This window comes from Gobius niger (assembly GCF_951799975.1).
Source record: "Gobius niger genome assembly, chromosome: 12".
Lineage (NCBI taxonomy): Eukaryota > Metazoa > Chordata > Actinopteri > Gobiiformes > Gobiidae > Gobius > Gobius niger.
The window spans coordinates 15,672,394-15,698,981 of NC_136863.1; the positions used below are offsets into that span (position 1 = coordinate 15,672,394).

Below are 26,588 nucleotides of genomic sequence, written 5' to 3' on the forward strand. Positions count from 1 at the left end.
TCCGCATGGAAAATATTAGTATTACACTGATACAAGGAAACATGATCGTTATTGTTTGGATTGTAACTAGGACCACACTAGTTAGCAAATGCATTGTGTTTTTATTTTTTTTAGTACTGATTATAAAATTAATAAGTAATACTAATTATGATAATAATTATCTATGTATCTAAAGTGGGACAAAAAAGTATTTAGTCAGCCACCAATTGTGCAAGTTCTCCCACTTAAAATAATGACAGAGGTCTGTAATTTTCATCATAGGTACACTTCAACTGTGAGAGACAGAATGTGAAAAAAATAATCCAGGAATTCACATTGTAGGATTTTTAAAGAATTTATTTGTAAATTATGGTGGAAAATAAGTATTTGGTCAATAACAAAAATTCAACTCAATACTTTGTAATATAACCTTTGTTGGCAATAACAGAGGTCAAATGATTACTATAGGTCTGTACCAGGTTTGCACACACAGTAGCTGGTATTTTGGCCCATTCCTCCATGCAGATCTTCTCGAGAGCAGTGATGTTTTGGGGCTGTCGCCGAGCAAGACAGACTTTCAACTCCCTCCACAGATTTTCTATGGGGTTGAGGTCTGGAGACTGGCAAGGCCACTCCAGGACTTTCTAATGCTTCTTACGGAGCCAGTCCTTCGTTGCCTGGGCGGTGTGTTTGGGATCATTGTCATGCTGGAAGACCCAGCCACGTTTCATCTTCAAAGCTCTCACTGATGGAAGGAGGTTTTGGCTCAAAATCTCACGATACATGGCCCCATTCATTCTTTCCTTAACACGGATCAGTCGTCCTGTCCCCTTAGCAGAAAAACAGCCCCAAAGCATGATGTTTCCACCCCCATGCTTCACAGCAGGTATGGTGTTCTTGGGATGCAACTCAGTATTCTTCTTCCTCCAAACACGACAAGTTGAGTTTATACCAAAAAGTTCTACTTTGGTTTCATCTGACCACATGACATTCTCCCAATCCTCTGCTGTATCATCCATGTGCTCTCTGGCAAACTTCAGACGGGCCTGGACATGCACTGGCTTAAGCAGGGGGACACGTCTGGCACTGCAGGATTTGATTCCCTGTCGTTGTAGTGTGTTGCTGATGGTAACCTTTGTTACTTTGGTCCCAGCTCTCTGCAGGTCATTCACCAGGTCCCCCCGTGTGGTTCTGGGATTTTTGCTCACCGTTCTCATGATCATTTTGACCCCACGGGATGAGATCTTGCGTGGAGCCCCAGATCGAGGGAGATTATCAGGGGTCTTGTATGTCTTCCATTTTCTGATAATTGCTCCCACAGTTGATTTTTTCACACCAAGCTGCTTGCCTATTTTAGATTCACTCTTACCAGTCTGGTGCAGGTCTACAATTCTTTTCCTGGTGTCCTTCGACAGCTCTTTGGTCTTGGCCATAGTGGAGCTTGGAGTCTGACCGTTTGAGGCTGTGGACAGGTGTCTTTTATACAGATAACAAGTTCAAACAGGTGCCATTAATACAGGTGACGAGTGGAGGACAGAAGAGCTTCTTAAAGAAGAAGTTACAGGTCTGTGAGAGCCAGAGATCTTCCTTGTTTGAAGTGACCAAATACTTATTTTCCACCATAATTTACAAATAAATTCTTTAAAAATCCTACAATGTGAATTCCTGGATTATTTTTTTCACATTCTGTCTCTCACAGTTGAAGTGTACCTATGATGAAAATTACAGACCTCTGTCATTATTTTAAGTGGGAGAACTTGCACAATTGGTGGCTGACTAAATACTTTTTTGCCCCACTGTATGTAAGGCCTAATAAACCTATAACTTAGAATTAATTAGGAGATTTATGAAAGACAAAAAAACAGGCCATAACATTCAGTTAATACACTTTTGCTAGACAAAAAACAAAGAACAAACAAACACACAAACAAAAAGACATGTAGGATTTTCAATACTCACAGTTGACTCTCGTGACTCTCCATGTGTTGTCTAAGCCCAGCTGTTTTCCCAGTTCTATCTTGAAGGGGGCGCCGTTGGGCGGTAGGTCTTTGTCTCTGCCGCCCACAATGGCCACGTTTATGTCATGGGCATCTTCACATACCCGCGCGACCGACGGCACCACATAGGGAGCGTTATCATTGTAGTCTTCCAGGTAGATAATCAACGTCCCCGTTCCTGTTGCCGGAGGGTTACCTGGAAATAAAAGAAGGGGCTCAACTTAGTAAACTTTCCTCAGAAGAATTTAGAACAATGTCAAATCGGCTCAAAAGCTGCACTCCGATTTGTCTTTTTTCCATCTCACCTAATTTAAACAAAACAAAAATCGTATGTTGTTTCAATGCCGGAAAAATTTGAATCCTAAGCTTGTGGTTTTGCAAAAATAGAAATGTACGCTGGCACAAGGCCATCTTACATGCTACACGAGATTAGACTACAGTGAAGGATGTTCTGACTAAAAAGGCACCCACTCTTCTACTTCACATGTGATTGCAGGTTTGGAAAGAAAAAAAAATTACAGGATGCAGCGTCCTCAGCCGCTGCGGAGGTCAGTTGGCAATTAACATCTTAAGACAAGATCTGTAATTGGAAAATGAGTCTCTTCCACCTTGTGAGGGCGAGAAAGCCTGACAATTTAGGGCAGGAGGGGGGAGGGGGGACAAGTAAAGATATACGTGCAGTAAATGTCGAGTGATGCGAGAATTATGGCTGGGTGTGCATGGAGAATTTGCACACAGGAAACCGTAATGACGCCAAGTGAAAAAGCCGATTTGACCAGTTTGAGCAAGTATATTTTGTATTACAAGGAGCGCTGACAAAACAAACAGATTTTTCTGGGTCACCTGTACAGCTTTTGTGAATGTGCTTGTGCAAACTATAATAATAAAAGGTAGTGTTCACACATTTTCTACAGCATTCGTCTTTAGAGATCACGGGAGGCAGAAGTGGGATTTCTCATCAGTAACAAGGTACAGAAGTTGCATTTTATGTGTGTGTGTTTCGCCATATGTCGCATTCTTCCTCACCGGCAAATGACACTGTTTAGTCTCAGATGAAGCCATAAAACGAAATGTCTGTATCAACTACTCACTAATATAACGTCCTACTGAATTTATGTTTACAGGTCATCCCGAAAAATCCCTTGTAATACGGCCCTGCGCGCCTGCTTTTTCAGATGGAATAGTTTGCCAATCCAAATTAGATCTGCAGGCCCCGTAGAGTAGCTTCTTATGGTTAAAAACTATATTAAAGTCCAAGCTGTAAATCTTAAATGCCAGTACTTACTGAGTGCTACATATTTTCTAATGCCAGAGCGGCATATAGCACATAGTTGATGATTGTGGCTTTCCTGGCAGTAATCCAAGTATCGCTAAGCTCACACATATAGCCTCTGTGCAAAACTTTATTTTAGTGAGGTCATGACGTTCAAATTCTGTAAACCAAAGTGCGCTTTCTGAAGTTCATCATAAATGTTTGCGATGATCATGAAAGCTGTTCTTTTGCACAGCCCTCTACATATACATGGGCTTCTTTGCATTCATAGCAGCTCACAAGCACAAAGCGAATACTGTCACAAGGTCGACACACAGTCATTAGAACATTGAGCTCAAGTTTGCTGTGGTAAGATGAGATTTTTAATCAGAAACTAGAGATACATGACGGATGGCACTGTCATGAGTCATCTGAAACAGTCAGTTACATTTTTGGGTTGTTTACAAGGTTCACAAATGCCATTGTTCACCATAAAAAAAAAAGGATTGCAATTTCAAATCTGATTCAAGGATTACAAATGCGAGAGAGATTTTGAAATAATCTTTCAAAGGCGCTTTCTCAGTGTGTGGTTCAGGAATGGAGCACAAAAAATGCCATTGGATTTTGTTGATAAGAACAGCTGTGACATTATCGGGCACCGCGCATGAGAAGCAGCAAAGGGGAAAATGTGCTCAAAAGAAAAATCAAAGACTGCAGCTCTTGAAACGAGATCTGTGATAATCTATTATCAATCAAGGGCCCCGAACGTGTCATGATGAGGATCGGCGCCAGCCATCCACGGAAAGATGCAAATTTTGCCCCGATTGTGGTGGGAGAAGCAGGCTGCGTGCTCCACTGGCCTTAAATGAAGTTGTTTGTCTTCCTTAATGAGTACTCCTCACTCCTAATCACTGCATTTCTCTGCCTCCACGCTACAGCTTCTCCTCCTTATCGCCGCTGCATCACACTCCTGTCATGATCGCCCGTTGCTCAGGTTCAACGGAGCTTGTCAGGTGGCCTCCGACTCACACCGCTTTGTTCATGAGGAGATGTTTCATGAACAAAGTAGTGCACTGCTACATTGGAGGCACTCTTCCTATTCAATATGTGTGTGATGAGACTTCAGATCTCTTGTCTTGAGCTGTAAAGATCAAGTCAGTAGTGTAGAGTGTGAACAATACATTTTGTAAATATTAGTATATTAGTATTTTAGTTGTTGTCACTCATGATTTACTATTTGAATGAAAGAGATGTATGTAAGTAAATGTATGTAAAAATTCAACCTGAAAAGACTCACAGAGACAGAATGGCGGCATGAGTGTTTTATTAACGAACATGAATCATTATTGGGGCTCAGATCCCGGTGAAAGATTGAACGAACAATATGAAATGCACGGCATTGATGAATGATAGCCAGAATCTTCCCCCGGAGCCTGGACCCTAGTGGTGGTAGAAGAGGAGACCTGGTTGGCCAGTCGATGTTGAGCAGAGCCGAGGAGAGGCCAGATGGAGAAAGGGGTGGAGGAGGGTCGTAGCACGGCTGGGAAGTGGCTGAGTGATTGACCAGGGAGCGTAAAAAGGGGATCCTGAGCGATGAGCGGCTGGAGCAGGGATGAGCAGCTGCAGTGATTGGCTGTCGTGAAGGTGCGGCTTGAGCAGGGTCTGTGATTGGATGATTGGAGAGAGCTGCCGGTGATGAGGTGATGAATGAATGCAGCTGAGCTTTCAGGTTGAATTTGCGCAGAAGCTTCATAACAACAAACTACGGTCTCACGTCAAAGTGAAATGTGCATCACGATCTGATAGATGCAAGTAAAACTGAAATTGCGGCCTGCGGATTGGGAATGGTCGGATGAGTTGGAGACGGTTTCTCATGTGTGCACTCCAGCACGAGCCCTGTCAAATCTTTTAATACAATGTGACTAAACTCCACGCTAACAAACTCTCATTGTGCTGATACAAGGCTCGTTTACACATTTATGAGTGTGGGCGTGTGCCAAGAAGACACTTGGAAAACTGCCAGGCAAGTCCAGAACAAAGATGATTTGAAATGTGATCATGTATCTAGATTTCTGTAACAAAGGAAAGCACACAAAGCAGACAGTACTGTACATCAACCTGATCTATCTGCAGCGGAAAGCTCATTCCACATTCATGAAACACAATTTGATGAATTAAATACGGTGACAGTCAAAATATTCCAGATAAATCATGAAAACATCTCTATTTGCTGATTTGTATAGAAGGATAATGGAGTATGCCGCATAATATAATGATGACTAAGGTCAAAGCTATCCTTTAAATGAATTGTTTGACGTTATTTCTCCTGACTTGCCATTGTTCCTTGGATGGCAATATATTTGAGATAGGAAACTTGTACTTCTCATATCCCAATTCATACACACAGACATTTCGTGGCCGTATTTGCAAGCGCTGATAACGCGTCACCACTTTATGATCCATAGAGTCATTTGCAACACAATTAAAACCAGCTCAAACAATTTTTACGTCAGTTTTTATGTCTGTCTCTGCTCACGGCCAGACTCTATATAAAGCCGTTTGTCCCCCCCCCCCACACCTTATCACTCATTTCGTTGCCCCCTCTGCTCACGTCGTTTCCCTCAAATGGATGTAGCATCGCCACAATCATCATCAGCTCTCCCGTAGGTTTACTGGAGCTTGGCTGCTGGCCCCCCATTCACACCGCTTTGTCACCAAACTCCTGTCAAAGGATTTTACAAGAGTGACTGAGGGAGGAGGCGGTTTATCAGGTAGCAAAACTGCTTCCACGATGATGAGAATCAGTGAGATGTTAAATTGGATTTGTTAGAAATAGAAATGAACCAATGACATCAATGAACTAAAGAGGCGTCAAACGTTTGGATATTGTTCTGTATTGAGGAATGGGGTTCTCAGTATATGTGGGAATGAAGTGTTCTTTTGTAATGGTCTTTCTACATGGCAAACAACAGAAATAGAAATCCATTAAACCAGAGATGTTGAACAACCCTAATTCCAAAATGATTTACAAAATAATAGCAATCTTCATCGTCTGAAAGCACATTCTTACAATTTGCCAACTTTGATATTTTTTTCAGTTTCAGTGCATGTCCTCGATTGATTTATGTTCGTCATGTGAGTGGTACAAGTTGTGAAAACCGTATAGACCAAGGTTGCCCTAATCCCTGCAGTGTAATGTGTGGATTTATCTATGTGCTTGTTCAACAGTACCTGCTTTATCGGCGCTCAGAGGTGACTGACCTGGGATCAGCAGCCTATTGCCAAAGCTAATCCCTGTTTGCCTGCACAGAATAGGCTTTAGTGATATGGAAAATAATCTGTTTTTTGTTGTTGTGAGCAACTGCAAAAATAAATAAATAAATAAATTTAAAAATCTGATTCTTTGTCCCCGCATTGCATTTTCTTTCTCACTTAGGCTTTAATTACTTTAGCAGTGATCTGAATGCAAAGAACAACCTTGCATATTAATCTAATAAAGGCACAGTTACATTCAATCTGGATGTAAAGCAGAAATGCACCTTCCCTGTAGTGGGGTTGATTTTGATAAATTGCCTCTATGTGTGAATTAGACTAATTAACAAGAGAGATTACTTTTTATTGTCTCCAGCATAGTCCCTCTTTAATAGTAAAAGCAGTGGACCGTATATGAGGGAGTCCAGGCAGATGGCTCCCGTTAGGCGCCTTTAGGAAACACACTGTATATTCTTCCAGGATTTGGATTAATAACTGTTAAAGCATAGATTGTAAAGACCGCAGCAATTACACAGCAGCGCTTCAGGCTCAGAACACCGGGACAGTAGCGACATGTGCCTTTTATTCACCATCCACAGGTTATTTTGAAGTTTCTGTACATATTAGAGCCAACAAATCATCTGTATATGGTTGTATATTGTTTTCTGTCAAATTCAAGTGCAAGTATGCTGAACTGTCGCTGTCCAAACTATTGTTGTGAGTCCACAAGGCTTAAAAAGGATTAAACTAGGGTGAAATGACTTCCTTCAAATTGGCACAGCAGCAAAGTAGTTTGCACTTTCGCCTCAAATGTGTTGCACCCTCTGATGTGCTGCCTAAAAGGGTTTATCCAGGGGGTCTCTTTTTCTAAATCAAGTACAATTGGACTGTACAATTGTAATGTTTATGGCTGATAATAACACATTGTTCCTATAACATAAACAATGAAATGAACATAATGAGTGGACTTATTTCAAACATGAATAAAATACAACCACATAACCACCAAAAAAACAATCACTCGAAGGTGGAGTGTGCCACTATCCTGCGCTAAATGCCCTTACAACCTGTATCCAGTGTAGCTAACAAATAGACATTTGAGTCCTTTTTCTTTTTACTGTTTAATTTTCGTCAAAAATGCCTCTGACTCGGCAAAGCTCTGTACTTTCATAAAAAAAAAGTCTACACCCAACGCCGTTTGTGGAGTCGCAAAGAACATTTTTGAAACTCATAACTTTTCACTTTAACCAGTAAATGGAAAACTCATGCAACTCCACTCAGCTCAACTAATATTGAACAAGAGTGTCCATCACACACGGTAAACCCAGAGGTCCAGGCGTGAAAAGTTGGATGATTTGTGCTGAACCCAGACCTTGGCTCGCGGTAGTGTTTGGACAGTGCTGTTGCTCTGTTATTTTTGCTGTCTGCTTCGATATGAAAGAAGGGACCTGACTGATGGACTCCCGAGATCGCTAATCCACCGCTACGGGCTAAAGAACAGCCCAGCCTTTCACCGTGCCGCCTCGCCATCTACTACTTTGCTCCCACAGCTTTTGCTTAGGGCCAACATTCACTCGTCTTGTCCCTTCACAGCGCTTTACTATTTTCAGACTTTTCAGCCATTTGCCATAGAGAAACTGTCCAAGTTCGCGGCATATTTTGGAGACGTTGTGTGATCCGTTCCGTGTTTGGCTTTTGGGGGAGAGAAAATATGTTGTAGCATGTTACATTTATGAGGCACAACCAATTGGACGAGGAAAAGTACAGCCAGTACCACTAGGAGCTAGCAGCGAGTCCTTGAATTTCACCAGTTATTGGCTAACACCGCGAGCTTGTCCACCACTGAAGATACGCCAAATACCAAGAGAGCTTTCCAAGAGAGAGAGCCATTAAAAGCTTGGATCGACTTGTGGTGAGAACAGCAGTGGAAGAAGATGCCCTTGGCTAAATATATTGTGCATTGTTATTACAGTGATTATTTTTCCTCCCGGTCGAACGGTTGAAGAAAATGAAATAAAGCTAACAGCCGGCGGTGCCATGAGGAATGGCTCGTAGGAAAATGTCACGATAAATCACCGCCAAGCTAAACAGTCACGAAGACTAATTCACAGGTGGGCTACCACAGGGTAATAAGGGGACAATGCAGCGAGATGAATGCATCCCAGGATGGACTGAACCCAAGCCATCTGAGGAATGATACCAGTGCAGTGTCAGCCATGCGCAAACTTGAATTAAAACTCCTGCCGTATATCTCTTCGCAGCAGCAGAACGGCGGTGTGTCTCAAAGCACAAAGCCACTATACACAGTAGTGACGCTTTCCATTTCTCTTCTTCGCTATCAAAAGATTATTTTTCTTTCTTGTTAAAAGTGTACCACAGCTAGTTAGCTCAATGCCTACTGCCTACTTGCAATTCTGAGGGCAGGAGTGCAAGTCAGAAATGTACTTTGGTGGGAGACCGGGGGCTGTTTCTGGCCTTGTGTAAAATGAGTCGACAGAGAGCACAGTGTGAATGAAGAGAACTGGACAAAAACAACATAACTCTCCCTCTCTCTCTGACTAACGGGGATGCTGTGAGGTGTGAGGGGAAGACTAGGGCAAAATAACTACCGGATTTTCCAGCCTATAAGTCGCTCTGGAGTATAAGTCGCACCAGCCAAAAAATGCATAATGAAGAATAAAAAGACATAATAAGTCGCTCTGGAGTATAAATCGCACCAGCCAAAAAATGCATAATGAAGAATAAAAAGACATAATAAGTCGCTCTGGAGTATAAATCGCACCAGCCACACTGAACAAGCCTCTCCCACCAGCACGTTATTCAAGCACCCATTTGAGAAATTGCTCCTCACGTGATCTACCTTTTAACCCGCGATGAGCTTTTTTTGTTTTCTTCATTGCCGTAAGGGTAACCTCTTTTCGGGCATTTGAGTTCAGTCTTCGCAGATACTGGGAAACAAGCCTAGAGTGCCCTCTAGCGGCTGTCGGTGTTAAAATAACAAACAAGTGAAATTATATATTTTGATGTATAAGTCGCACCTGTGTATAAGTCGCACCCCCAGCCAGTCCAGAAAACACAGTGTTCATTCTGGCATTTTGCATTGAAGTTTGTAAACTGTAGCATAATACAAGATAGATAAGGCATGACGAAAAATGTCTTGAATGTCTTGAATTGGCTCTTTTTATTTAAACTGAACCATTTCCTTTCTATTACCTCACAAATTTAACGTTTGATAACTCCCAAAACACATTTCAGTGGCATGGCGATATTGCTCCAAAATTGAAATTGTTTATTGATAGCAAAAAAAAAGTGATTGTCATTGAGTCATTGCTCATTCTTTTGCTTCATTTTTTAATCTAATATTTAGCAGGAGGAACAGACGCGCGAATCATCTCCATCTCGTTTTTTGGTTTCTCCCGCGCCTGTAGCCTCGGTGAGTCCCCAACCTTGTTAAAAATGCGTTCAGATAACCCGTTATATTCCGCCCCATCCGTCACCGCTCTCCTCCTGGGCTTCAGCACAATCCTATCACATGACACGCGACTAATCTTGACTGGCTGATCGCGATTGTAAATGAAACCAGCCACAGACAATTACAATAGGCAACGAGAGATTAGGACGGAGTGCTTGGGGGGGAAAAGGAGGAGGGCTGGGGAACAGGTGTGTGATGCCCAATAGCTTTGCGAATGCCGTTTGCGTCATCGGTTTTGTTGCCTATCAGAGCAAAATGACTGGAAACGTCGCATATTAATACCACACAAAGTTGGCTTACTCCTCCAGCTCCTTTTTTTTACTAATTAAACGCCAAAATTGTCTTCGTTTTGAGATTTCTGTGCGCTCAAAGAAAAAGAAAAGCTGAAGGATTTCACAGTGATAAGCTCCTGGATCTAAATGGGAAAAAACGGAAAATATGTCAGACTGTAATTAGACAAGTTTGTTGAATTTGTAATATTTGTCACACCTTGGCGCTCCTGCTGGCTTTTTAATCAGAACCACAAGCCCCACAGAGACAAACTTTTCATTGATTGAACATTTCTCCATGAGACAATCCAATTGCAGCATTTCTGAGCCCAAAATATGACGTCATAATTGATTCTGCAGCTGCAGTTTTGATACTGACATTCTTATGCTCAGTTTACATTAGCAGCTTCACCTTCATTTAAGTGGCATGTCAGTCTAACATTTCTAATATCACTGGTGAATGACATTGCCCTTGTTGAGGAAACAGTACAGTACATCGCTCTTTGACACCAGCACCAGAGCACAGGTATATTCTCTTTCTCTCGGGACACGGACCATGTTTAACTCACAGTGAGATAACTTAAGTTTGTTGTTTATCCTGTGAGAGCTTAAACACTATGTAGCCTAAAAGCTGAATGAAGTACACTTTTGTTGCGCCAGGCGGAAGATAGGGCCCTGGAAGTTTTGACACCAAGATATTCGTCATAGCCTCTCTATGGAGCGCCTCATGGTATTACTGGTATTATTTGTTCTTCTTGTCCCACCACGTGATCGGGGTGTGGGTCTGGCAGTGACCCGCCAGAGGAGATCGAGCCTCTGAGTCTGAAGGCACATTGGCTCCTCAGAAAGATCCAAATTTCAGTTCAGCATGATTGACAGCAAGCACACGATTAAAGCAGAACCAAGTAACTCTTTTACTCATTAATTGTCCATGAGAGTAAATACTACGCTGACAAAAAAGACCAAAGCAGAGAGGCATGTTGTACATCCAGTTACACAATGGGGATAATGTTTTTCAATCAAACTTGCCTGTAATCACTGCTAAAGTGGCGCTAGCCCGCAGTTAGCATTGCCCGTTAGCCAGTTACCTTCTTCTTCGTGATTCTATTAGTGTGTACTGTGGTAAACAGGGTAAAAATGCAAATACTAATTCCCTCAAAAAGTCACGTATACAGTTTATCAGCAGGAGTTGATTTAGTGTCGAGTTTAACTTTTCGGAGATTCAAGTGGCTGAGTTACTTGCGCTCTCGCTTCGCAGTGAGTGTGTGACGCTTTTCTGCGCAGCGTTTGCATTTTCCCCCCATGTCTGAGTGGGTTTCTGATTTTCCCCATCAATGCACAACATGCACAGTAGGTTAATCCTCCAACAAAATAATCCAGATCAAGATCTCGGCTTAAGATTTGGAGACGGGTTTTAGTGCCATGATGTTTCCATAGTGACGTAGAAGCACTTCTTCAAATACCCCTAATATACAGTACTATTGCAGATGGTCAAATGCAGAAGACACGTTTGCCTTATCAAGGCACAATGAAGTATATTGTTTTGTTTTTTAGATGGTCCTGTTGTCTTAACATCAGTCAGACTAAATTCCAACACTTCTACAGAACTAACCTGGGATCAAATTCAGCTCTGTACAATAGATTAAAAATAAATCATACCCTGTAGGGCACAGTTTGCCAGCAGTTCAGGGAGAGCACAGATATTAGAGTGATCATTACTGATGGCTAAGACAAAGACTCAGCAGGTGCTTCATTTTACAAGGCAGTCCTCTGTGGCCGTATCAGGTTTTAAATGAGCGGAGGGCACAGCTGCTCTGAGGATATGTAAAAACAATATCACGCTGTTGAGATAAAGAGTAGTTAGTAAGTGGAGCAGACAAAAGGTGTTAATGAGGTGGACACAATGGAATATCAGCAGAAAGAGCCGCGAAAAGTACTCAGGACAAAACATGGCATGAAGTGAAAGTCAAGGTTCCACTTGCTTTTAGGTTTATTTGAAATCATGAAAATTAACAAGTAATGTTTTCAGGAGCGTGGATGCTTTTTTGGTAGCTCCACGGTTATTGATGGCATTTGTAAACGAATAATGCTCAGTCTGCAAATGGTGACTGTATCGAGGTGAGTTGATTGCCTGATACATAAAGTGCAACACACCACATTTTTAAAGAATCTTTATGCAAATGTAATTTTCAAGCTTGAGAAATGTCATCTAGTGTGCTAACACAGTATTGAAAGAGTTTTCACCTTAGATGTTGCTTCTTGATTTAATTTCTATTTAAAGGGGCTTGTTGAAGTTGTGCTTGCGGATCACAGGCTCACAAATTGAACAGACAAAGCACGTGTTAATTATTATGTATTTTAAACTGTGGAGGTGATTAATTAGCTGCAGCCCCACCAACCACACCCCCTGCGCACTGTATCAGCCAACACAGATGGCACATCCAGCTTTGTCAAGTGAAACTTCGCTGCAACTTTTGGACTTCGACAGCTTCCACAAAGACATCACTTGCAGTAAAATTGTCAAGAAATGAGCGACGGACGTCATCGCGAGAAATCTTGATGAATGATTGGAATTTAGATCAATAAAAAGTAGCTACAATCTTAATGATGCGTGAAAGAGTCTACAAAAGTCCTTTGTTCACACAAGTAGCCTGTTAACCTCTTAAACCCCGCATGAACCAAGCACATTTTGTCCTGTTTGCAACTACCCAAATCTAATCGAAGAGTGGTGAAAAAGCAATAAAGGAAAATGGCAAAAAAAGCTACAAAATAGTGACAAAAACGAGTTGAAAAAGTGACGAAAACATGGTAGAAGAGCAACAAAAATGTGATGGAAAAGCAACAACACAATAAATAAACGACAAAAACATGACTAAAGAGTGATGAAAAAAGAACAAAAAAGAGTGTCAAAATGGTGACAAACATGCAATGAAAAAGTGACCAAAGGACAACAAAAATGTGACAAAAAAGCAGCAACAACGCAACAACAAAAAGTTACCATCAATGTGTAGGTGTCAGCTTTCAAATGAGGCATTACTCTGGCCTATAGGATGTAAACTTTTAGATTTGGATAAAGCTGAACTGGAGAAAATGCGCTTGGTTAAAGAGGTTTATATCAGAAGAAAAACATAGATTTAGAACATCTTAAACAGTTTGAATCTTTTGTGATTAGACGTTTTTTTCCTTCTCTCTCTTTCTTTCAGATGAATATGTTTTTGCGCTTTTTGTTGTTGATTTTTTTTTTATTATTATCTCCACAGTGTTTCAAGGGCATTTGTCGAATTATTGCACAATCAAACAAATCCTGATCTGTGGACAAACAAGTATTTCAAGGAAAGAGGCAAACAAACAAGATATGAGCTAACAACATGCAGTTTCTCCCCTGGTCAACATGAACAAAGGAATTCTGTAATTACCAATAACCATAGGGGCCCATTTACAAGGTGGCCATTCCCCCCGAGAATCTAGCAAACGAGGCTGTAACGGGAAAAGGAGGTGAGGAAAGATGGAGACAGGTTAGGCAGGTGGGCTAGACTGGCACAATGCGGATTTGGAGTTAATGATGAAATACTAACAGACTGGCAGAGGCAACATGGGGAAAAGAAGCACATAGTACCCCTGTGCTTTGTAGTGCATGTCCCATTATACCGACATTATCCCAGGTCAACGTACTATCATTTAGTTCCCACACCCAGAGCAAACTCATGTCGCCCGAGGCTGTTTTGGTCTCCATAAGGTTAGCGGACAGGCTGGAAGCGAACAAATTGGATTCAAGTGGTCACCCCACTGTGCGTTACACACTGTCTGCGCTGCAGGGCCACACGCTTCACAGTAATTATGATGCCATTGTTCCACATCCTATGTATTCACAACCAGTAGGCTCGGATACAGTCCACACTATGGTGCAGCGGAGTAACCAAGATTCATTAGTGAAGCCCTCCTGGTGCAACCCTTCATGGCCAGGGCAGTGCACTAACTTTTCTAACTCAGGATAATTTTCACTCTATATTTAAAGACCTTGCACCAAACTTTACTGATTTATTTATCTGTGGAAGACGGAGCAGGTGCATTTTAAATTGTTAACTGTGTCCCAACTCATTCCTAACTTTCATTACCCATTTTTAACATCCCCATTCTTCACAGGAATGAGCTTATAAGCACAATTTGCAACTTTCAGAAAGCAATATGGTACGTACCTACAATAACAAGCTGTCTAGTTTAAAACCAATAAAATGCTTCATAATTAGATACACAATTGTCTGCCTTTACAATATACTCAAAGATAAAATGAATTGAATTCCACTATAAATATTTTAGGCATGGGTGGATTCCTTTCACATTAAATGGCTCTCTTCGTCCTCTTAGTAAGTAAGTAAGTGCTTTATTTGTCATTGTACAACCGTACAAAAAAATTGTGTTCAGGTGTCCAACCTGACCCGCATGTTTTTGGAGGTTGGGGAAACCTCTGACCCTCTGAAACAGTGCATCGCCTCCTGGGTCTGTCCCTGTTTCAGAGCGTGGTGTCCTGCACTGGTCAGCTCCTCCACCTCCTCCTTCCTCCTGCGGAGCTCCCTCTGCTCCACAACAGTCTTTCACCATCTTCTGTGAAGAGTGTAGCAATCTGTTTAATTCACCAGTGAACGCCCATTAACCAGAACAGTAGAAGGCATGTGTGGCTTAGCTGTGAGTCTTGCCCGGATACCTCCTCATTTGTCCCTTCCTTATGACACGTGTAGCACCTCTTGTGACACCTCCACTATGCTGCAGTTGTGGGGGGCTCTTGGTGCCACTTCAGTGTTTCAGAAAAAGAAATGTGGAGGTCTCAAATGTCTTCAGCTCATAAATTATTCAATCAAATGTAGACATTGAAATATGGTGATCTTGTGACGCAGAATTCACAACTATATCATTTGCTATATTTCTTGTCATTTTTCATAATTTCCTCCACCTTCTTCACCTTTCGAGCTCATTGTTTGTTTTCCTCACATCTGCTCGACACCGCCTCCTCTGTGCTGTATTTACTATTACTCACTGGCTTGCTCTTTAGCTCTCTGTCTCTAGGCTCCATTATAATAGATGGCGTGCGAAGTTACAGCCGGCACATTTCCTCAAAATAGGCCTCAGGCTGCTAACCAACACGGTCCCAAAGCCTGCGTTAATCAAACTGTGACGCATCAATAACTGGATCAGCTTCAGTGGAGTTCATTACACATTTTAAAAAGCGACTAAAGACTCAACACACAAAGCATCAATCTTCTGTGCCATAAAAGATACATTGGATTTTGCATTTCGGGCCATAGATCGGCGCTGTTGTTTAAAAAATGCATTGGGCACTACGAAGGGGATAACTGCTTAGCCTGCCAGCTCGAGCTCGCCCTGTGTGTGCGCGAGGCTGGTGACTTGACACACCCACTACTGAGGAAGTCATTGTATCAGCGCAAACGACTGCTACCAATAAAGCAATAAATGTCACAGCGCTTAGTACAGCAATGAGTCAGCACAGCAGGCAACGAAGTGACCATGAACAAACAGGAGCCGGGCTGTGTTGGACACTTTTAAAGCAATGTGGAGATGGTAGTTATGGAGTTTGCACACCAGTTTGAACACACTGTCAATCGGGGACAGCCCTGAGCACATTTATAGCTTCTCTTTCAATGGGACTGGATCTTTCCCTTGTGGTTTTTTGCTCGAGGTTCCTCTTTTGTTCCCTCTGGGTTTTTTTTTCGAGTATTTCCTGCCGAGAGGGAAAGGAAAGGGGGACGCTCGGGGACAACTATCCATCGGCTGTTTCTTTGCTGTCTGTTCAGTTGGACTTTGTTTGATATCAATCAACTTGTGCTTTATTTTAAGCTATGCTTGATCCAATCAGCATTTCTTGTGATGCCGCAATGAGGCAACTGTTTTGTGATATTGGGTAGTACAAAAAAAAAAAATTGAATGATGTTGAATGTATTTTGAGTGTAAACATTTGAATTATAAGCTGAGGAGATTGGAATGATTAATGACTTTTTTTTCTCCGATAAACATTCAACATATGGGCTGTGGAAACTGACAACCCGCTCTTACAAAAAAAATCTTAAGTCACTTTGAACAACAGGATTTTGTCCACCTCTGTGGCTTTTTAAATTCCTATACGATACATAAGGTGTTAGATCTTATAGAAACTAAATGTCCATCCATCCATTTTCTTCCGCTTTATCTGGGGCCAGGTCTTGGAGGCAGCAGTCTGAGCAGAGATGCCCAGACTTCCCGGTCCATGCACACCTCCTCCAGCTGTTCTGGGGCAGCTCAGAGATATAGTCCCACCAGCATGTCCTGTGTCTTCCATGAGGCCTCCTTCAAAAAGGACATATCTGGAACACGGCCAGAAGGCAAATTATGCCCGACTCACCACAGCTGACTCCTTTTGACGTGAAGGAGCAGCGACTCTACTCTGAGCTCCTCCCGAGTAACTGAGCTCTTGAAGGGTGCACCCAGCCACCCTGCAAAGGAAACTCATTTCGCTTGTATCCGGGATCTTGTCCTTTCAGTCATTACCCAGATCTCCTGACCAGAGGTGAGGGTAGGAATGTAGATTGATCGGTAAATCGAGAGCTTTGCCCCCTGAATCGGCTCCCTCTTCACCACAACAGCCCGATACAGCAACCGCATCACGCCGCACCGATCCGTCTATGGATCTCATGCCCCATCTTTCCTTCACTCGTGAACAAGAACCCGACATACTTGCACTCCTCCAATTGAGGCAAGGAGAACCATGGGCTCGGATTTGGAGCTGCTGATCTTCATCCCAGCCGCATCCCACTTGGCTGCAAACTGTCCCAGAGCACGCTGAAGGTCCTGATTTGATTAAGCCAACAGAACAACATCGAACAGCAGAGATGAGATCGTGAGGTTCCCAAACCAGACACCTTGGGAACCCCATACTCCAGGAGCACCCCCCACAGGGCACCACGAGGGACCCAGTTGAACGCTTTCTCCAGATCACAAAGCGCAAATGGACTGGTTGGGCGAACTCCCATGAACCCTTGAGCAGCCGATGGAGGGTATAGAGGTATTAGTCCAGTGTGCTGCAACCAGGAAAACCACATTGTTCCTCCTGAATCTGAAGTACCTAATAAAAAAGGGACTTATGTTTAGAAAGACAGTAATCTTAAAACTGATGACAACCAGTGATATAATCGCTCTTAACCTAAATGTTATTGGAGTGGGGGTTGGGACATGACTGGTCTATTGTCCTGTGGTACGCGTGGACAGCGGTGAGGAAAACAACTGCTTGAAGATGCAAAGTTACAGGTCATCCTTGCTACCGGACCACATTTGCACATATATTGAAGATTTGTCTAAACATGACATATTTCCAGTTCAAATAAGCATCTTAATATGACACTGTGAAGCGGAAATATCAACACTCTCATTTCGTCAAGCACTCATGTTTTTCATGGACAAAATGACAGGACATCTTAAAACACATTTTTTGACTGAGGCCTTGTTTCAGGTTTGTACAAAAGCTATTACAGACAGCACTGTTCGTAGACCTCACAAAGGCACACACACTGAAGCGAATAGGACCACGGACAGTTCACTCCTGTCACTTGGTCTCGTTGAGATATGATGAACCCATTACGCAGAGCTGTCAGTGGAAGATGGGCCAGTACGCAAACATGCTCCTATTTGTGTGCTATTTAATGCTACATCCACGGACTATAAGCAGCTATTGTTAAAGAGACCCATTAAGATTCTGCAGCTTTAACCTTTTGATTTAACACAAGTGGAACTGATGTGACAGTGATAAATGCAAAGACTTATCACAAAGCAAAACCCAACATCAAACGTGTGTGAAATACTTAACACCTGTAATTAATGAAGCTCTGTTTGAGTATCTGGTGGATGTCGGGACACAAGGATATATTACGGTTCGAGAGGTTGCCATGATAAATAAGATGAGAGCAACCCAAAAGAAGGTGACACACCTGGTGATGAACAAAGACTGGCTCAATATAAAATTATGACTCAAAAACTACTGCCAATAAATTATATCTGACATTGTAAACTCATGTATCACTGAGCTGAGCACAAAGAGCTTCTTATTCTGCACTGCAGAGACTTAGACCCAAAGGAAGGAGTTGTAATAATAAATGCAGTGTTATCACCTTCTTCACGTACAGTATGTGTGTGTAATACTGAACATTTGTATAATTAATAAAGCTCTGTTGAGTGTGTAAGGAATGACACAGGTACATTGGTTACACATTCACCCCACAAATTCCTAGCAGAGCTTTGTGTCTCTACATGTTGAAAACAAGCACCGCTCTGCTCTTTGGTGCAAAACTGTGGAGTTTCTAATGAAAGGCTTGTTGGCAGCAGTTAGTGAAGATCGCACACATGTGATTATGTGTGCACACCGTATCTGAGGCAACAGGGGGCTTGATAATGTATTCGAGCCTCCCAATGACAAATGGCTCCCACCAGGAGGCGTTTTAACATTTAAATGAGGAGCACACAGCAGAGCGGAGAATGGATGTGCAGGGGCAGAGCAGCCATGCCCGATGTGCACCAGGACAAAGACATAACAAACAAGGTGGAACACGCAACTTTTCTCCGCCCACACGTTAACACCAAACAAAAATAATGTAGGAAAGAGCGGGGAGCGGAAGATGAGGGAACAGCTGGTGTCCCGGCGGGAAACCACGGTGCAGAGGAGAATTAGTCGATGTGCAGAAAAACAGCAGCCACTGATGAGAGCTTATATAAACAGGCCGTCAAGCCCTCTGCTCAAGTTGGAACAATATCTCCTCAAACACAATCGCTGCTCTCCACAGGCCTGCCAGGTGCGGCTGCCAGGGCACAACTGGCTCGGAGCGTTTTTCATTCACAACACTCAAACAAAACTGTTGGGTAGGAAGAAGGAAGGGGGCAATGTGCACAAATACAGATGCCGAGATAACAGCGGGATGTGGGGCATGTAAATAAACATTGACACATGAGCACACAAATGATAATGTTCAGGACGTCATACAGAAAAAAGACACTATCAACTTTGCTTTGAAAGAGACGCCACAATAGCAACGCTCACAGGAGCCTTGTGGCAAATCACTCACCTCAATAACCTCAATAACATATTTGCCCAAAGTCATGCTTTTCTTCCTTGACACTGACTTTGTGCCATACTGAAAATATTCCATTCATTATTTATGTCACTCTGAAGGTCGTTGCAAATGCACTTAACTTAAAATCACAAGGCAGCACCCACATGAGCTGAGGGCATATAAATATAATGCAATATCTCCTCATAGAGACGCAGATGAGCGAAGGAGGTCAATCGATTTGCTGGCCTTGTCATTCACCAAGCCCAAAGGCCGCGGGGAAGCCACTGAATTTGTCTTGTCATTGACTGCGTGTAAAGTGAAAAGTGGCGAGCCAGCCAGGAGGCGGGCTTAAATCAGTATTCTGTTCGCACCTCAGCATGCGCACTCCCACACTGCACACAGGAAGGGACGGCTGAGGGGAGCTTTATGGTCTCTATCTAGGTCGATAAAAATAGTGGTCCTTAAACAGACAAAAAAAAACAGCTGTTCAAAATCACCTCTAACATGTTCCTTTGTGAAAGGGGCAAGGTCTGACTTGGTTATTCTAAATGCCTACAGTAGGGCAGTCAGGGTATATGGCTCACACTTTACTTGACCTCACAATAATAACATAGATAGAAATAGCATGGCAGCTCTGTTTTCATACTAGTATCAAGTTAATAACTGTTTCCTGGTAATTTACAGTATTTATATTAAGATAAAGCTTCTGTAAGTACCGCTACATTTCCATTCTACTACCATGCTATCATTACTGTGAAGTAAAGTGTATATCAATATGGGCTAATGGGCTTCAGCCGCCTGTGCAAGTGGCTACATACGGCCACTGTTGCACTTTTGAAAAAACAACAACATATTACTAAACACTGTATTGTATTTTTGTGCAATTCTGGTCAGTCATTTGTTCTCATTAAGCTTGAAGTATTATTTTCTTGTGCCAAAACCCTTGACAGTAATCAATCTCCCCTTCAGAGGTAATCTCACCATCTGCTCTCTCCACACACCTTCACAAACCTCTGCTGGCTCTATATCTTCCCTGTTATCGGCTCCCCTGGATCTGCTCCTTTCTCCCCATCCTCTGACCCTGCACCTCCAATAGCCTGTGCCACTGGACCCATCATTACTCCTCTTTCAGCACATCTTCCAACAGCTATAGCTAGAGTGAATTTCAGGCCACAACAGTGCTATTCTGCTGCCTACTAATAGAATCTCACAGAGGCTCTAATGGATGTGTCAGAATCACCTTTAACACAGGAGAGTAGATAGATTGATATGGAGAGCCGGGGAGACATGGGACAAAGACAGGCTGGCTACGGGAGCAGAGGGGAGATTACAACAAGTACACTAGGGCCCAGGGAAGGTCCAGTGCACCTGGACTACTGACACAAACGGGTAGTGAACATATGGTCAGGTTGGAGCAAAGGGACTCCCACCGTAACATTACTGCATGATGTTATGGTTAATTAATGCATGGTCCAGTTTACCAGATACATATTTTATCCAAGAAGCATGTGCACATTTTGTGGTATGATGCTGAACTTAAAGACAGTATTACAAAATCACATCAGTGACAATGGCTCGGTAGAAGAAGAAAAAAAATAGAAAGAGGCTCGAGAAATACTATATCCAGAGCAACCATTAGCAACACATGACTTGCACTGTATCTGCCAGCCATGTTCCGGTCGTTTGGACAATGCCATACTTCAGACTCACCATTATCTGTGGCCATGAAGAGCGCTGTGTATTTGTTGTCGTGGACATAATGAGACTCTCGGTCCAGAGAGGCCGTCGTGTTGACAATCCCTCTGACTGGGTTCACGTTGAGCCAGCCTGCTGGGTCTCGCAAAACGGCATACCTGCAAAAAAAGCATCAACAAGAAAACTATTTTAACAAGAGCAATGATGGGTAAAGCAATGTACTTTTCAGACATGTGTGGAGAAGCAATGTTCTGGACAATGTCATTAAATGCATGGTGCTGCTTGACAACCATTGCTGTATGAATGTGCCTTGAGAATGACATTGGTACACATTAGATTAATCAAGATTTAAACACTGACAAAGTTGGACTTGCAGAACTGGTTAATCCTCAGACTTTTTGACACAATCTAACAATAGTTCCAGTCCAATGTCAAACTGTCCTTTGCCAGAAAACGGCAGAGAAAGGTGGAAGATGCAGCACTGATAAACCTCTATCTATAATACTGGGCCATACATTTATTATGATGGCTTTATGGAGTTACAATAAACCCTAAGCCATATCTATCAGGATTAGAAAATGGTTTCTGTCAATAAGCATTTAAGGCTTCTATCCTCTATCTGCTAAATTCTGAGTAGGAGTAGTTTGACACATTGGCTCGGCTTTGTATTGACTTGATGGGACCACCATGTTTTGTATTTTCTCCAAAGGATGGTTGTGCCCAATAGAGAATTGTAGAATGAATAGCATTCTGCGTACAAAGTTGAGAATCTGTGGGGCAAGGGAAGGCAGAGGTGGTAAGATCTTGGCCACTGGCATTTATCCTCTTGCCCCTCAGATGATTTTAAGAAATATAGTATGATTGCGGATATTCAATTTCTTAAAATTCCTTGAAATGTCTTTCAGGGTGACCCACAGACGCTGTTTAGTGTATGAAAACACTCTCATCTGTTCATAGCAATGCCATTCGGCCCCACATCTTTTGTCTTAGCAAAAAATGGCCCGTGAAAAAGCAAATTTGACTAGTGCAAAGTTTGAATCTTTCAGCTTGCCTGTTTCAAACTATATAGATCTATTATTCCATTATGCTGAGGGCAATGAGTCACTCAAAAGTTAGAATCGATACATAGACATAAACACATTGGGCCAGCGCAAGCTCTAAACACGATGGTTTCCCCTCCATGTGGTGCAGCTGTTGAACCTTTGCCACTTGCGAGATGGTGTCACTTATAAAACGAGAAGAGGTCGACTGAGACTTGGTTTATTATAAACAGGACTGAGCGGTGCTCTGATGGGAGCCTCACATTCATTTCCTCGTTTACATCACACTGCCTTGTGTTCTTCCTTAAAGGGACTATACAGAGTTTAAAAATGTTAAAATTATGTATTTTCCTCCCCCTACATGTCCCAGCAATGCCCTAATGTGTAAAATGAGCCCAGACCTGTTCACCACAACTGCCTCTAAAATCCAGAAATGTCACTCAAAAAGACGTTAATTCGGGTCCAAAGTACCATCATGTACGAGCTTAATATAGAAACTGCAGTTACGCGTTAGACCAGATGGGGCAGTAGTGAGTATAAAAATGACAACTTGCATCTAGTCCCTTTAAACATGATAGACTCTCACAGCTCAAACTAAAAACTTTATCAACCCTGCCCTGAGGTTGCCCCGGATAAAGCGGAAGAAAATGGATGGATGGATGGATGGATAGTAAGAACATTTATTATTTTAATATATATGTACAGTACAGCACAGCAGCAAACAGAAGACATGGTGTGTGTTTTGGGTGTTTGTGAGTTTAATCTGAAAGTAAATCTGGAATTATACACACAATTAAGTTCTGGCAACGAAGCATACTACAGCAACACTACATATAACTTCACTGGCAGAAAAGGCCACTTGTTATTAAATGTCCTTAGCAATTGATGCTGATTTTGAGTATGCTTGGATGGTCTAGAAATAAGATTGTATCATTGGCAATCTTATTTCTAGCAGTCATTTAAAATAACATAAATTGATGTCAATAACATGCTCAAAAAAAGCACTAATTCAGATAATTCAAGCACTTTAAAGTCATTTTTATCCATTAGATAAAGCCTTTGCTTCAACAAACGAATACGGAATGTGTGGTGACTCCTTCTCTGCCATGTGTTTTTAGCAGAGAGCAAATTGTCTCAGAAAAGGAGCTCTTGAGTCAACAGAGAACCACAAAGCTCTGGGAAATGGCTTTGAAATCAGCCGCTGCTCAAACGTTCCCTTCCCTCGCTCTCCCCTGAGGTCTCTGTCTCCCCTCAATGCTGACTGTTAACCAACATGTTTTACTGTAACAAAGAAGCCCGCACTCCAAGGTTAAAGGCTGTTAATTATGAGACATTTATCAGTGAGTGTGTCCTCTCAAACGCGCACACTCCACACACAGGCAGGGAGGGTATGATCTATGAACGTGGCCTCCGCTGACACACAGCCCACTCATACGAACGTCCATTTGTCAGATGAGCCTTTCGCGTGGTGCTATATTCTGTGTGCTTGGTGATCTTTGTTCAACACTACATCACCGTGTTGTGGCAGACAGGCAAGGACACGAGAATAATGTGACTTTGACACGTGTTTTACAGCATGTGCTCGAGAGACAAAAGGAAACCAAGCCGTGGATTAACTTACAGTACATGTAAACGTTGGGCAAAGATAGAAAGTGTAGTATATTTTGGGCGGCAGATAGCACGCTTGTCTTACTGCATAAAAGTCCTGTCTGAGTGGATTTTTCATGGTCTCCATGTGCCCCTGAGCTCCAGTTTTTCCCTTATACTATAATGTAATATGTAGGGGTGTAACGGTACGCTAAAATTGTATTCGGTTCGGTTCACGGTTTTGGAGGGCTCGGTTCGGTTAATTTTCGGTACAAATAAATAAGAACTAACAAAAATTTTCTTTTGAAAAGCTGCCAATACACAATAGAATTCTTGCATAAAATAAATAAAAGCGACCCCCTGTGTGAGGACCACTAACCACTAAACCACTGTGAGACTGGGATTTAGGACGACTACTAGTCTATTTCCCTTTTTAAAATAGTAAATGGCAAATGGTCCCATTCTCTCACCTCTGGTCCCTGACCCACAGATTGGGAACCGCTGATTTAAAACTAACTGAAACCTGCTCCTGACTGTTGTCTCTGTCTTACCGCTGAGAATTAGTCTGTGAGTCGCCCAATCCGTTTTAAATTGTGCACATTCAGAGAACCAGAGTTACTGTAAGTAACTGCGCTCATGAGAACCATGTGGATTCAACTCAACAAAAAGGCCAAGGAGAACGGCTTTACTCTCGTCCATTCGCCAAACTACTGTCCGGATACTCTAGACTCACCAGACACAATAAGATGAGAGTTTAAATGAGAGTGAGGCCCAGAGTCCGCGCAGAGAAAACATGAGAGCTGCGCCCGGGACACGGGTGACGTGATGCAGCCGCGGAGGAGCCGCGCATGAGGCGAAGCACCGGGAAACAGACGGCCGAGCGGGACACGAGCGGAGAAGCACTCGCGCTTTGGAAGAGACAGGGGGAAGGCGGTCGGTCTCTCCTGCTCATTCACTTCACCAGACTACTCCTTTTTGGTGTGATATGTGGCGAAGTAGGCGGAGAGTGAGTGCGCGCTGGAAGAGCCTGTCCCCATAACAACGCGTTGGTTAATCAGTGAAACAACACTACGCACCTTGCGTAGTTTGCGTATAGGAAGAACCGGCGCTGAGCGCTGGTATAACTTTTTGGCTGAAGTGCGGACGTGATGGGATATTGTAGCGAGGCTCAAGACTTTTAATCAAATACTTAAAGCCAGCGCCTTCAACGACTGCAGTTTCTCCGTTTCTCTCAGCTACTCATGCAGCTTCAATAGCGTCCGTGCGGAAACTCGCGTAGGACCTTTGTTCCGCGGCACTTAATATGACTCTAATAATAAATTTACATTATTTAATGAAAATAATACACCGAAACGGTACGCAAGTGGACCGAACCGAACAGGCCGAACCGAAACGGTTCAATGCATCCCCGTGAACCGTTACACCCCTAGTAATATGTGTAATAGTTTGCTGAAACTGTGGCTTTCCTGGTCTAATAAAAGTTTAAAGTTTTATGTGAGTTGGGAATATATCTATGCTCTCGCTCCATAAACATGCAGGTTTTCATGCATTCCAGTAATATATTACAGTTCAACTCCACTCCTTTACCAAAAATAATAAAGTATAATTTAAATTTAATCATAGGCTTCTCTCCACTGCATCACTGATGCCTCTACCAGGTGGGGTCACGGCACCAAGTTCAGTATGCATTAAACTTTCCATTGAACCTCAATAATTTGTTATGTCTGCTTCAGTCTCACCTAAACAGTGCTCTTCTATATTTTGAATATTTATTCCACATCCACATTATATTATTCAGCCTGTAAGGTAACAACAAAGCCAGTCACGGCCAGAGTTCCTACTCTCAGTACAAATATGAGGACAGCCCATTAGAGGCTTTAAAGGAGCAAATTAGAAAGGCATTAAAAAACCATTTGAAATATTCATATCTAGTAATACAAGTTTATCTCTGAAAGCAGACAAAGTCAAAACAAATCAGTCAACAAATGAGACAGCACTGAGCCAGTCCCAGCCACATCCTCATTAAGATGCAAATGCTCAACCTCTCAGACACAGAGCCAAACCACAACACTAAAATAAATGTTGCTGCTCCAAGCGAAAGTGGACTGCAATTTCTGTTGGCTGTGATAAACGACTGGTGGAGGCGTTGGTGTTTGGGATCTTTGCTTGTTTGGCAAAAAGTTGTACTGTAAGTTCTCTATGCTGACCCCCATTGAGAGCAGGTCAAATTTGTGCAGCTGAACAGACACAGCTCAGGGGCACAGTGGGTTTGTAAGAAGTATGATTCAAATGGCCCAAAATACTGTAGTATATCAATTTGATTTCATCCTTCATGCAATATTGAAGCAGAATATGAATAGGTGCACTGTATACAATTTGAGACAACACTAAGGCCCTTGTGATACACTGCAAGTGCAAAAATATAAACAGGTCTTTCAGTACAGGGGTAAACGCTCAGTCCATGAAGCAACAATGTGTTTAAAGCAGAACTAAGTACCTCATGCATTTTACTCATTAACTGTCCGTGAGAGTAAATACTACGCTGACAAAAAAGACAAAGGGAGAGGGGAATATTGTACATCCAATTACGCAATGGAGATTTTTTTTTTTTTCATTCAAACTTGGCTGTAAATACTGTTTAAGTGGCGCTAGTTAGTTATCTTTGCCCGTTAGCCTGTTAGCTTCTTCTTCGTCCATTCCATTGCGTATTGGGGTTCCGGGTCGGAGTAGGGAAAGTTACAAGTGTGGTTTTCTGGCCAGAGACACCGGGGGAGAGGAAAGACCCCCCAATAATCCCATCAACACTTGTATTACCCCCAGAAGGACAACGAAAAAGATATAATAAGGTAAACAAGTTACTTAGTTTTGCTTTAATAATGTCAAACAATTTTCTTAGCTCCCTTTCCAGCAAAGTTCTCTTTTGGAATTGTATAAAAGCAACAAGTATCTGGAAAATGAT

The 26,588-nt window shown here is 42.5% G+C and overlaps 1 protein-coding gene across 1 annotated transcript in view; it reads right to left on the reverse strand.

The window, feature by feature from the left end:
• Positions 1-26,588, reverse strand: part of cdh13 (cadherin 13, H-cadherin (heart)) — a 287,039-nt gene that overhangs the window by 20,067 nt on the left and 240,384 nt on the right. Inside the window, exons 11-12 of the mRNA XM_079568318.1 lie at positions 21,018-21,160; positions 1,939-2,172 (exon numbers count right to left, since the gene is read on the reverse strand). Of these exons, the coding sequence (XP_079424444.1) occupies positions 1,939-2,172; positions 21,018-21,160 (377 nt within the window). The remainder of the gene's footprint in view (positions 1-1,938; positions 2,173-21,017; positions 21,161-26,588) is intronic.